The sequence below is a fragment of the Quercus lobata genome, chromosome 1, assembly GCF_001633185.2.
Source record: "Quercus lobata isolate SW786 chromosome 1, ValleyOak3.0 Primary Assembly, whole genome shotgun sequence".
NCBI classification, from domain to species: Eukaryota; Viridiplantae; Streptophyta; class Magnoliopsida; order Fagales; family Fagaceae; genus Quercus; species Quercus lobata.
Genome location: NC_044904.1, coordinates 35,537,685 through 35,550,355, shown reverse-complemented (window position 1 = coordinate 35,550,355; position 12,671 = coordinate 35,537,685). Strand labels below are relative to the sequence as shown.

Sequence of the window (12,671 nt, the reverse complement as noted above, 5' to 3'; positions counted from 1 at the left end):
TTTTTTTTTTTTTTTTAAAGGTGGCGTTGGTGGATGTGAGTTTATATCGATGGTGGCTGCCGATGTTGTTGCGGCAGTGGTTGTTGGTGGTCATTGTTGCAGCAGTGGTGGTGGTGGTTGTGCTGTTGTTGCTGTTGATGATCGGAGGAATTAATATATTATTTTAATGTGTTGTAAATATTATTTTAATATATAGAATTGAAGTATAGAACATCTGATAAATGGTATATTGTAAAATGATGTGTTAAAATGATAAAGTAGGATTTTGGAGTGTCAAAATGACATTTTTTATGAGAGAGCTGATGTGAATGCTCTTAGGGGTATAAAAGCCCCCAGTTGCTATTTTACCCACTAAACCTTAAAAACCCCCCATATCCGGGTATGTAAATCCTTTGTTTTTTTTTTTTTGGCACCCTAGCTACAGTGAGGTTGCATATGTTGCATATATGAAACCTCACTGTTCATGAGGATGTAAAGATTATATAATTTACCACCGAGCGCGTTGGTCAACTGGTAAGGGGTTGTCCTAGCTTAACCAAGGTCTCGTGTTCGAGCCTTGGGCATGCAGCTGCGTTAAAACTCGGTTGGGAGAGCTTTGCCGCCCTTGTGGTCCTACCCGGCTCGAATCCGGATTTAGTCGGAGCCCCTGTGGTTCCAGATACCGGGTGGTTTAACCAAAAAAAAAAAAAAAAAGATTATATAATTTTATAATCTCTTCTCTCTCTTCCTCTCACTTGACTATGACCTCTTTCTTTTCTTTTCCTTTTCTTTTTTTATATTATTTGATAGTGTAGTTTATATTATTTTAGTGAGTTGTATATAAAAATAGAAACTAGGATGTTAGGTGAGTTGTAAAATAAAATGGTAAAATAAATAAAGTAGGTTTTGAGGTTTTAAAATAGAACTCTTTTGGCATCCCGAATGCTAATGCTTAGAAGGTGAAATTTGTTACTCAAGAATTTAAAAAATTCAAAGAGAAGGGGGAAAAAAAAAATCAAAGAAGTCCAAGAGATAGAAGTAATTTGTCTTTATCTTATGGACGTTGAGAATGGTTTCTTTCTTATTTTGTTGGATAAGCTGATTACTTTTGGTGAAATTCCTTGCATGTTAATTATTTTTTGGATACTTCATATATTTAAACATAACAAATTATATTATTTGTCTAATATAGCGAATCACACACGTGATCTGGATGTGGTCCGTGCGAAAAGAAGCCCATTTTCATTTTGCCAATTTGCCCACTCCAAGTGAAGTCCATGGTGTTGTTGGGGAGTTTGTGTGGTAAAAGAAAAAGAAATCCTGAGCTGAATTCCTCATATATTTTGTATCTATAATCTGACAATCTCATTGATCAAGTAAAACATGAGCTTTGGATTTGGAATCCTCAGAAGGGCTTCACATTCACAGCGCCCAAACAGTAACAAAAAGCAATCATTGCCCTCACTCTTCTTCTCCATATTTCCACGCTCTTTCTCTCAGCTTCACTCGCAGTCGCAGACTCAACTGTCAGTAACCTCTCTCTCTCTCTCTCTCTGTATTTTGATGTTTCAGAACTTGGTTTGTAACTGTGCTTGATTGATGATCCAACAATTAACAATATAGGCCTTCATTTGGTATTGCGTTCGACATTGACGGCGTCGTTTTGCGCGACCACACTCCCATTGGAGGCTCCCCTCAAGCTCTCAGAAAGTTATACGATCACAACTCTGGTATGCTTCTCTTTTTGTGGGTGCCCATTGATTTTGTTTAAAGCATTTAAAGCTTTTTTTTTTTTTTTTTTTTTGTTGCCTGATATATGTTTTTCATCCCTACAATTTGGTCTAAGTTGGATTGACGTCCCTCAATTTTCAAAAAGTCGCAATTTTCACCTTGAAATATTAAAAGGGTATCAGTTTTCTCCTTTAAAAATTCTAAATTTACTGCCTATTTTACTCCAAAAGGCTTACAAACTAACCAAAATGAGGCTTGGCAATGAATGTGATTGGTCAATAACGTAATAAATAACTTGAAAATGTTAAATCTACTATCAATTTCACTACAAAAGGCTTACAAACTAATGTAACAATAGATGTTATCGATATAACATCATCAACATGGTAAACAAATTTATGAATTACTAACAAAATGAGGTTTGGCAATGAATGTGATTGGCCAACAACATAACAAATAGCTTGAAAATGTTAAATCTACTATCAATTTCACTACAAAAGGCTTACAAACTAATGTGACACTAAATGTTATCGGTGTAAAAAAAACATCAACAACTTGGTAAACAAATTTATGAATTACTTTCTTGTTTTAAGTTCTAAAGTTGGCATATTAGTTTCTAAGGTTTTTGAATTAAAATTTGTATTAGCTGTAGCATCACTCTAAATAAATTTCTGAGTTGCATTTTTGTTTTGTGTTTGAAAAGGTGGTGCATTAGTTTGTAAGACTTACGTAGTAAAATTTGTTGTAGCTGTAGCATTACCCTATGTCCTTTCCTTTATCTTCTGTTGTATTTATTTTGAGTCTCATCAACATTTTAAGGTGTCAGCACGCCGCTTGCCTATGCAATTTTTTTGAGCATAAATAGTTGGAAGAATGAAATTGAGGCCTTTTAAAATTTTCAAGGACTAAATTATAACATTATAAATTTGAGAGACTGAAAATCAAACATGGGTCAGATTTTAGGGACGAAAAGTATTTTTCAGTGTAAATTTTTTTATCAGTTTCTGCCCAAAAATAAAAATTATTAATAACTCACTCTTATTTGCAAGCAGGTACTTTGAAGATTCCTTATGTTTTCTTGACAAATGGTAAGTCATCTATGTACTTATTTTTGCTGTTTTCTTCTTTTTTTTTGGTTGAAGACATTGCATATTGGGTTTACATGTCATTCTTAAAAGTATGGAAGTATGTATATGATGATCTTATATGCTCAGAGTTGGGGCTTTAATTTAATAGGAGGTGGTTTTCGAGAATCAAAAAGAGCCATGCAGTTAAGTGAACTCTTGGGTGTAAATATTTCACCCTCACAGGTACAGTTATGAAGATTTTTTTTTTTTAAGTGCTATTTTTCTCTCCCTTTTTTTAAATTTCCATCTATATGAATTTTCTTGGCAGTGGGTCATCAGTCATGACATGAATTTGTTATTAATTCTTCTTTGTAATTGTTTTTTCCCCCTCATCTTTTTCATTACAATTCTGATGCAGGTATTACAGGGTCATTCTCCTTTTAAACAGTTGGTGAATAGGTATGCGTTTGGACCAAGTGCGATCTGTGGTTACTAACCAACTTAGTATGCATATCGGGGATGTGGAATAAATTCAAATATTGTTAAAATCGTGCATGTGTGCATGGGCAATGTGCTGTGTGCATCAAACATCACGGAATTGGCAAGGGGATAGTTTTATGCTGTAGTCATAGACAGATTGAAGTTTTGAGCTTCTGAATTAACGTGCCTGATATATGGCTTCAATGAAAGCTCATGCTGACACATGTTAAAATCTTTAGAAATAACGTACACATTCAGATATGACTAATTTTATGTGTAATGTATGATAAATTTACAGAATAATGAAAATAGACTGCCAAACAAAGTGGTAGATGCTATAATATGCTTACTGGAATTGGAATGATTAAAGAATCTAAATCCTTAGGATAAGAAAAAGTCTGAATTATAATGGAAATTTAATTCATTGTTGATTGAGTAAAATTCATCTCATTATATTATTCTCTCTAGTATTTACATCTTGTGTTTGTACAGATATGAGAATGAACTCGTTGTTGCTGTGGGAAAAGGTGAACCTGCTGCAGTGATGTTTGAATATGGATTTAAGTAAGGCTTTTGCCTGGTTGTATTGGCTTTGTGATTCACATAAGTTGAATTTCGGCAATGACATTGATTAAATTTTCAAATATTGCCTGAGGTGTGTCTGAATGACTCGTGTTGACTGATTTTATCTGCAGAAATGTTCTCTCAATTGATGAGTATGCTTCCTACTTTGATGACATTGATCCATTGGCGCAATATAAGGAATGGATAACTAAGACAGTTGCTAATCAGAGTAGAACTTTTAAGGAGATAGGTTCAAGAAAGAGTGTTCACTCAGAGAGAGTTCAGGCAGCATTTATCGTTAGTGATTCTGTTGACTGGAGTAGAGACATTCAGGTTATCCTAAATCCATAGGTTATATGATGATTCTAATCATATTACCTTCTTGGGTAAATTACAATAACCTCCCTTGACATCTGAGGTTTATACACACACACACACCTAATCGTAACTGTTCATCTATCATCATAAAATATATATTAAATAAGGGAATATCACAATATCATATGTTAATGGTTAAGATTAGGTAGGTATGAGACTTTTTATATAAAAAAAAATGTTAAAAACGTGTGTAATGTAGAATTCTCCATATATATATATATATATATGCATGTGTGTGCGTGTCATTACAACTTGAATCAAAATATACTTTTTTCACATAAATCTCATTAATAGTAAACCTTATTTAGTGTTTACTAACTAGTGTACCCCTATTTTCCAGATTGTCAAACTAATTGACACTTGTCCCCTTAAGTTTTCCAGGTCAAACAGTGTTAAAGGTCTACATGGAATATTCCTAATAATGAAAAAAAAGAAAAAGCTGTAGCCAAATATTAGCCAAATATATTGAACTACAATTACACTTATATGAATCTAAAATAAAATAATAAGCTATAGCCAAATAGCCCAATGTGTTATTTTGTATGATTTACCTTCATTTTTCTCATCTATATTGATTCCAACACCATCCTCTAAGAAACCTGTGCCATGTACTATTAGGTAGTAGGAGAGAGGCGGTGGCCTGTTTTGGGGTTAGATATCGCCAGTGGTGGAAGAATGGTGGACGTTTGGGGTTGTTTGGTTACATTTTTCTTTCTTTCTTCTTTTAAAAAAAATTTAAAGACATAAAAAATGTTTTGCCTCTTTTTTATTGGGTATTGCTTAGAAAAGAAATATCCCATGTCAACCTCTTAATACTGTATGACTTCAAAAGGGGTTAACAGATGGAGTGTCAATTAGTTTGACAATTTGGCAGGGCAATGTAATTTATGGAAAATCGTGTATACTGGGTCTAGTTTAGTTGTACCTCAGGGGTGTCAGTATAATTAGCCCTTTAAAAAGGTAGTAATCTCGGGAGGGCTAAGTGTCCTTTGACTCATTTATAAAAGGCAAGATGGGGGATTTTGCAATTTCCAACATTTTAACTTTACTTCTTTCATGCACATTTTGTAGGACAGTTTATTAATTTTTGTATGAAGTGTTACATATGGCCTCCCTGCCCCTGGATTTGATGTGTAATATCCTTGTTATTGGAAACTTTAAGTTCTGAACTGACTGAAATAGATGTTGGTATCAGGTTCTGTGTGACATTTTAAGATCTGGAGGTCTTCCTGGAAAGGAAATTGGACATCAACCACCTTTATATTTTGCACATGATGACCTTAAATACCAGGTTGGTTGTGATGAGTTATAAAATTGATTTCTTGAGTTCCTATGTAACAATTTTTATAAAATCTAACGATTACTGACAAGGTGTCACTAAAGGTAGGCTACTTTTCCTTCTGAACGTCTTGGCATGGGAGCTTTCAGAATTGCATTAGAATCCATTTTCAATAGGTAAGGTTAGAGAATATACAAAATGTAGATTGTACGTTACTCTTATAAATAGGTGTAGCTCTTTTTGATATGGGATGGATTCTGAATCTCCAGTCTCATGTAATGTCTTGTACTTTTCTGAATGCAATTGTTTAAATATGCAGAATTCACTTTAATGCTCTGGATTATACATCTTTTGGGAAGCCAAATGCATTTGTATTCAAGAATGCTGAAACTGTACTAAAGCAACTTGCATCATCTCTTGATCATGAAGTACATGTTGTGAATCATCCAGATGATGGAAGTCATTTTAAGACACTATATATGATAGGAGATAATCCTTCAGTTGACATCAAAGGTGCCCGGCAGGTTTGTCTCGCGGTTTCATATTCTTGTTCATTGGGAATATACTATAGGCATATAATTTAAATTAGTTATCTGAGGATACCCTAATTTTTATCTTTATTTTCAAAAAAATTTAGGCAGGACATCCCTGGTTTTCAATTCTGACAAGGACAGGGGTTTTTAAGGGAAAGGAAAATCCGTCTGATTTTCCAGCAGATCTGGTAAGTGTCTGATTAAATCCTGTTGTAAGTTTATATTGCAAATCTAGTATCATCTTTATTTTTCTCATATTATGTTCTTTCTTCTGCATGTTTTTTTTTTTAGTTGGGGGTGTGTTAATAAATTGCAAAGCAAATTCTCATAGAGGGCAATGCACATTTTTTATTTTAAAAATCTAATAATATTTTATCAAATCAAGTTTTAAGAAAAGAAGGGATCTATAGCAAAGTTTCCCTTAGTTCCCTAAATATTTTGGTAAAGATGAAAACTTGATAGATCTGCAACTAAGTTTCCTTTCAGATTCAAGTGAGATGAAATTACCTGAACTCTTGTGTTTCTTGTGCAGGTTGTTGATACTGTAGAAGAAGCTGTGGACTATATTTTGAGAAAGGAGCGCACCTCATAAAATTTACATCCCCCTTATTTTTCTGCAGGTTTTGATTTCTTTATTGTGAGATTGTCATACATTAACGAAAGGAGAGATGTCTGCAGAAAGCAGTCAAAGAATATCATTTAACGTGAACAACAATGATCTAGTTCCTGCTGGTTTTGCATAATGTGATCACTTCATTTTGTCAATCATTTTCACATATTTTCTTATAATGACGTTGATTTATGAAGATTAATTTGATTAAAGTACTTTCTGTTTTTTGATGCTGTTGGAAAATGATGTAAGATTCACTGTATCTTTCCATTATTTTTGGGTCTGCAATAGTGCAAAAAGAAGACCAGGTTCCAAATTGTTCAAGAAATAGAGTTATAGTGGTATCAAGTTTGTCCACCAGTAGTTATTAAAAAAAAAAAGGTGTCCACCAGTAGTCAAGATAAGTCAGTTGTGTTCTCTCTGTTGGGGATGGTTGTAGGGGGGCAAGGTGTACAGTGATGAAGTTTCAACCTTAACATATAGTGGAAGTCACTAGTTCTAGCAATTGAGCCTGATTGTACTGAACCCCATATAGTAAATTCTGTCTTTGTGACCATAGCGAGAACAGATTAGAGGCTTCTGAGGGGGTTAGGACTTAGGAGTGAACATTATTGACTTCATAATTGCTTGCTCCATGACTACCTTATTAAGCATTAGGTACTTACATATCTAGTAGATATCAGCTAACATGGTGCAAATTTAATGAGTAAAGTTTGTTCAATTTCTGGGAGTGCCAATCAAACAAATCCCAGATGCAGATCCAAAATTTGTTAACCACATCAACATCTTCAAACTTCAAAATTTCCAGGGATCCAAATGGTGTACAATAGAAGAACCGCTACTGTAAAAGTCAAGAGCAACATTGACAACCTGATCAAAAGTAATGAAAAAGGAGGTCTTGGAGATAGGGTAACTGCCCAAGTGATGGAAAAATACAGCAATATCTACAAGAGTTTTTACGAAGAAATGTTATATTCAGTCTCCTACCCAATTTGGAAAGCCTGTGCCACAATAGTATTCAATAACAAGCCTTTTCAGGTTTGTATGAGGTTTTTACCTTCGTGTCTGTTATTGTATCATATTTCATAAATGTATTCTAAGAAAAACGTGACAACAAAGTTAAGCAACTTGACCGCTGAGTTTCCGTTAATAATAATTTGTTTGGTAAAGGAGTTCAGACTCTCGCTGTAACATAGGAGTGTGTAACGACATTGTGTAATACAAAATCCAAATCTCAGACCTTCACACAATACATACAAATTATAATACATGATGACCCAAACATTTGCCTTCAGTCTTGATTGAGAATTAGAACGTGAGGACCTGTTTTGGTTGGCTCCCTAGTTTTCCGAGTGCCTTATCCAATGCAGTGTGAAAATTGTCAAAAGGAACCAGTTCCATCCCGCAAAGAGGAGCACCTCAATAATGTCAACATTTACAATTGATGCCATGGTATGTGATCAGAAAGATTAAAAAAACAAGATATTGCAAGTAAATTTGTCTATGAATAGAACATGCTCATATTTCAACTTCCCTTCTCGTGCTTGGTCCAGGAGGTAATCTATCATAATTCCACACTCGTTAGCTTTATCAGAACTCACCCATTTCCGCAACCAGAATCCCCTTAAGGAAAGATCCTCCAAAAGAGAGGGATTTTTCAAGCATAAGACCACTAGCAGATATAGATCTGACAACAGTCCTGAATATTTATTTACATGGACAAAAGCATTATACTAGATTGATAAGTACATGAAACTATTTCACTTAAACAGATGAAACCATTCCACAGTTCATTGGCCAACAAGAACACCCAAGGTATGGTAGTGCCAGTCCTATCTTTCCCTTCCTCTCTGTCATCAAAATGCATGGTCACAAATATTTCGAAGAATGGAATGATGATATCAGAAACTGAATGTATCTAACAGAATGTTCAACTAAACAATTGTCATGCGAGGACAGAAAATACCAGATATTGGGACTCCAACTACACAATAGGCATGCAACTATATAAGTGCCTTTCCTATTTCTTTACAAACACATGCAGAAAATATTTTTGCACTTGGGTACCACATGCGAGTCCAATTGAAGTGAACATTGTGGGTTTTAAAGATCTAGTCATAGCTATCCTGAGGTTAAAACAGTTTTTTATTTGGGTTTTTATTTTATTACTTACGGTCAATTTTGTATTCAGGGGAAAAGTTGCATTTCTACAAATTAAGGATATTTTGTTAGTTTAGTTAGACCTAGAATTTTCTAGGAGATCCTTAATGTCTTGGGTTGTATTTTTCTTTGAGTCTAAGTTAGTCTTTTATTAGGTTTTTAGTTTACGAGAAAGAATCCTTATATATAATTTTTCTCAATGTACTTAAAGAAGAGATGAAGTTGATTAATACAAATTGTTTAAGACAAGAATAAAATAATATAAAGAAGTGGAAGTAAGAAAGAGAGAAAAACACAAGGGATTACGTGGTTCGGCCAACGGCTTACATCCACAGAATAAAACCTTAGTAGTTACATCTTTACGATATACTCAAATCAACTATTCCAGTGAATCCTTAATAGGGTATATATAGAGATTAGAAGTTAAGGTTAGAGCTTACAACATATCTAGGCCTCTTGGACCATTACACTAACATAAACCGAATACTTTAACACTCTCCCTCAAGCTGGAGCATATAGTCATATAGGTCCAACTTGTAATACACCACTGCCAACTTGCTTGAAGAGGCTGAAAACCATGTGAATAGGCCGAAACTTAAGGGAACTGGCCAAAATTGAAGTTGAATCAACCAAAAAATGAGACGAACCTATTGAAGTTCTACAATACCAAACAAAAACAAACAGAGGTTTTATAGGGGTTAGGTTACCCTTATCCATGATAAGGGACAACCAAAACCTATAACCAAACAACCAAAGTCACCAAACAAATCTGGATAGAGGATAGCCAAAACTTAAACCCAAACAAGTCCTTATCCACCAAACAAATTTTATCCCTATTTAGGATTAAGTTATCCTTATCCTAGAAAGGGAATAGCTCACACTGTGAATCAGACAGGGATATTCCCTATCAACTCTGACCAACAACCATATCGGCAACCTCAGAACTCCCTAGCGACCAACAACTCCAACAACAATAACAACCAACAACCGCCAAGAAAACCACTCCGGAACTGTTGAAAGCTACTATTATCTCCAATGAGCAACCTCCATGACCAAGAGACGCTGAAACCCACTAAGGAGTACTAGATATGCCAAGAACATTCCAAAAACAACAACCAAATAACAAAAGGGACAGTGAGAAACGCCAAGAACACCAAAAACAACCAAAATTGGTGGAGAATGGTCAGAAACCACCATTGACCCATCGAGAACAACAAAAAACAAATGCCAACCACCAAGATCTACCAAGTTGGGTTGTAGGAAGATTTGTGCCTATATGTTGGATTCGCAACACCAACAACAAAAACAAAAGAAAGCCACTGGCAATAACTACAAGCAACGACAACGAGCCAATTACTATGTTGTTGTATATCTTATGTTTGTATCTAACCCTTTTATTTCAATGTTTTTAATATTGTTGTTGGATATTATATTTATGTTGTTCATCCTAGATGGATATTGGACCGTCTTCTAGGCCATGATTGGGAAGTATGTTGAGGGGGAAGAAATCCCATCCCACCTAGGCATCTAAGATTTTACCTATTATCTTTAAATTTCTTGTCATTTATTTTCTTGTACATCCCCATCCCCCTTTATATTTCTTGCAATCCCATTTATTTTCTTGCAAAATCCCCATCCTCATCCTCATCCCCATCCCCCTTTATTTTATTGCTCTTATATACGTATATTATATCTAGACACTAAAAAAAAGACTTTCTATCATCCTCTTTAAATGGTGTTTAAACCCCCATTAGAGCACAATCCAGGTATGTCTCATAAGAGTAGCGATAGTTTAAAAACTCCCAATTCTTTATAATAAAGGATCCATAAGGCTTGAAAGGGGGAGAGAGACATTTTAATCAACTTTACAGTATTCCAAGCTTTTACTTTTATGTCATTTACATTCCAAGCTTTTAATTTTCTTGCCATTTAAATTTCAAGTCTTCACATTTCAAGTCTTTACATTTTAAGTATTTACATTTCAAGTCTTACTTTTAAAGCTCTTTATTTTTCTGCAAATATTTCATGTTGTTACTTCTTTATATTTTCTTGTTAATAATGTACCATAAAAAAAAAAAGATTCTTATGTATACATCTCCCCTACACCTCTATTCTAAGAAAATACTTCATTTTTAAGTGTTTCCTCATCTTTTCAAGTAAAACTTTGAAAAAAAAATAGTTTTTTTTTTTTTTTTTTCTAAAAAAAATGTTGAAAAAAGAGGTGTTCACAAAAATGTTTTCATTTTTTTTTTTATCAAAATCCAAAAAGGGCAAGTAAAAATGTTTTCTTCAAAAATAATATTCTTATCACGTTGGAAAAATGCTTTTATCACGTTGGTTTTTTTCTTAAAATGTATTTTCTCTTTGTTTTTTAATCCGAAAATAATCTTTTCTCAAAAAGAAATGTTTTCGCCATGTAAAAAAAATGTAATGTTTATAAAAAAAATGCTTTGTCATTCTCTTTTTCTAAAAATATATAAAATAAAATAAAAGGCTTTTCAAATAAATAAAATGCTTTCAAAAATAAGGCTTTTACAAAAAAAAAAAAAAAAAAAAAAAAGCTTTCTTGAAATCCTTTTTATAATGTAGAAAAGTGTTTCTTTTCCAAAAATGTGTTTTTTCTCAAAAGATAAAAGAAGAAGTTAACGTTGTAACTTTCTTTTCCAAGTTTTTTTCTTATAATAGGTGTGGTTTGTGGGAATGTGTTCAAAGCTCATTTCCTTAAGTCTTTGAACACCTTATGAGCTCGCATTTGTCTCTAACATATTTGGCACTAACAAGTTTCTTTTTGTCATCTTTTAGTATGAACAAGAAATGAGAAAATGGTGGATGACAATAAGGTACTATTCTTCCAATTCTCTTTTTTTGTGCGCTACTTTTCTTATATAGTTTTTAGTACTAACATGCCAGCTATGTAGATAATAGATACTCACATGTTGTATAATATGCCTATATGGTTTTTTTTTTTTTGTCACATGTTAACCTTGTATAATTTACATGTTTTGTTTGTATAATTTGATGGAATTGTTATTCACATGTTAACTATATGTAAATACTTACTCACATGTATATACATATATTGTTTGTAAAAACCTTTTCAAAAAAAAAAAAAAAAAATCAAAATGCCGAGTATTCTATTTCTTTTTAAAAAGTTTACGTTGAGAATAAATTAAAATAAAGTACTATCTTCGGATAGATGTTGCGGGGTGTTTAACACATTCCCCACTCGTAATCAAACTTCCGAGTCCATGATCTTTGGTTCAAAGACTTTTAGTTTACCTTAATTAGTGAACCTTTAAAAATTGTTTTAATTAATTAGGTAACTTAAAATAAATTAGACATCTAGGTGACTAATCACACATAATACAAAACCAATGGTTGGTGGCGACTCCTAAAATAAAACTTAAAAAAAGGGACTCACATACTCACACCCCACTCTAAATACACAATTACACACAAGTCACATCACCAAAGACCCAATGTGTGACAAACGATGATAACCGCCCTCAAAGCAAATAGAAAGGAGGCAGGAAAAAATTGGGCGTCCACATGAATTACTTTATAAATGAAAGATGAAGTTGATATAAGTTTCTTACACATTCCAACATACTGAACATAGGTTGCCGCAATTCCTGTTTTTCTGAAAACAAACAACTAGCAGTAAGAATCTTAAATTCAGAGTCAAATGAAAATTGTCTAATTTTCTCACAAAGAAACAGCATCCCCGCCAATACAGTCCAATCCAAAGCAGGTCCAAGCATCAATTGAGCAACTCATATCATGATAAATAAACAAAACTGCCATAGAACAACGCTTTTAACATCAAACACATACAGGAAAAAGATAAACACCTTTTGACCTGTTGGTGTGGGTAAGTGTGATCCAAACAC

General features: G+C 33.6%; 1 protein-coding gene across 2 annotated transcripts; it reads left to right on the top strand.

Moving 5' to 3' along the window:
• Positions 1-1,194: 1,194 nt before the first annotated feature.
• Positions 1,195-6,865, top strand: LOC115988658 (uncharacterized protein YKR070W). 2 transcript variants are annotated; one of them, XM_031112249.1, is made up of 12 exons: positions 1,195-1,505; positions 1,603-1,709; positions 2,763-2,798; positions 2,947-3,020; positions 3,196-3,236; positions 3,750-3,821; positions 3,953-4,154; positions 5,395-5,490; positions 5,587-5,654; positions 5,798-6,002; positions 6,116-6,199; positions 6,544-6,865. In XM_031112249.1, the coding sequence occupies exons 1-12, from the start codon at positions 1,363-1,365 to the stop codon at positions 6,601-6,603; spliced, it is 1,188 nt and encodes a 395-aa protein (XP_030968109.1). In that variant the 5' UTR covers positions 1,195-1,362; the 3' UTR covers positions 6,604-6,865. The 2 variants fall into 2 exon arrangements, with proteins under 2 accessions (XP_030968109.1, XP_030968117.1); XM_031112257.1 differs by lacking the exon at positions 1,195-1,505 and having other exon boundaries at positions 1,653-1,709; positions 2,925-3,020.
• Positions 6,866-12,671: the final 5,806 nt, after the last annotated feature.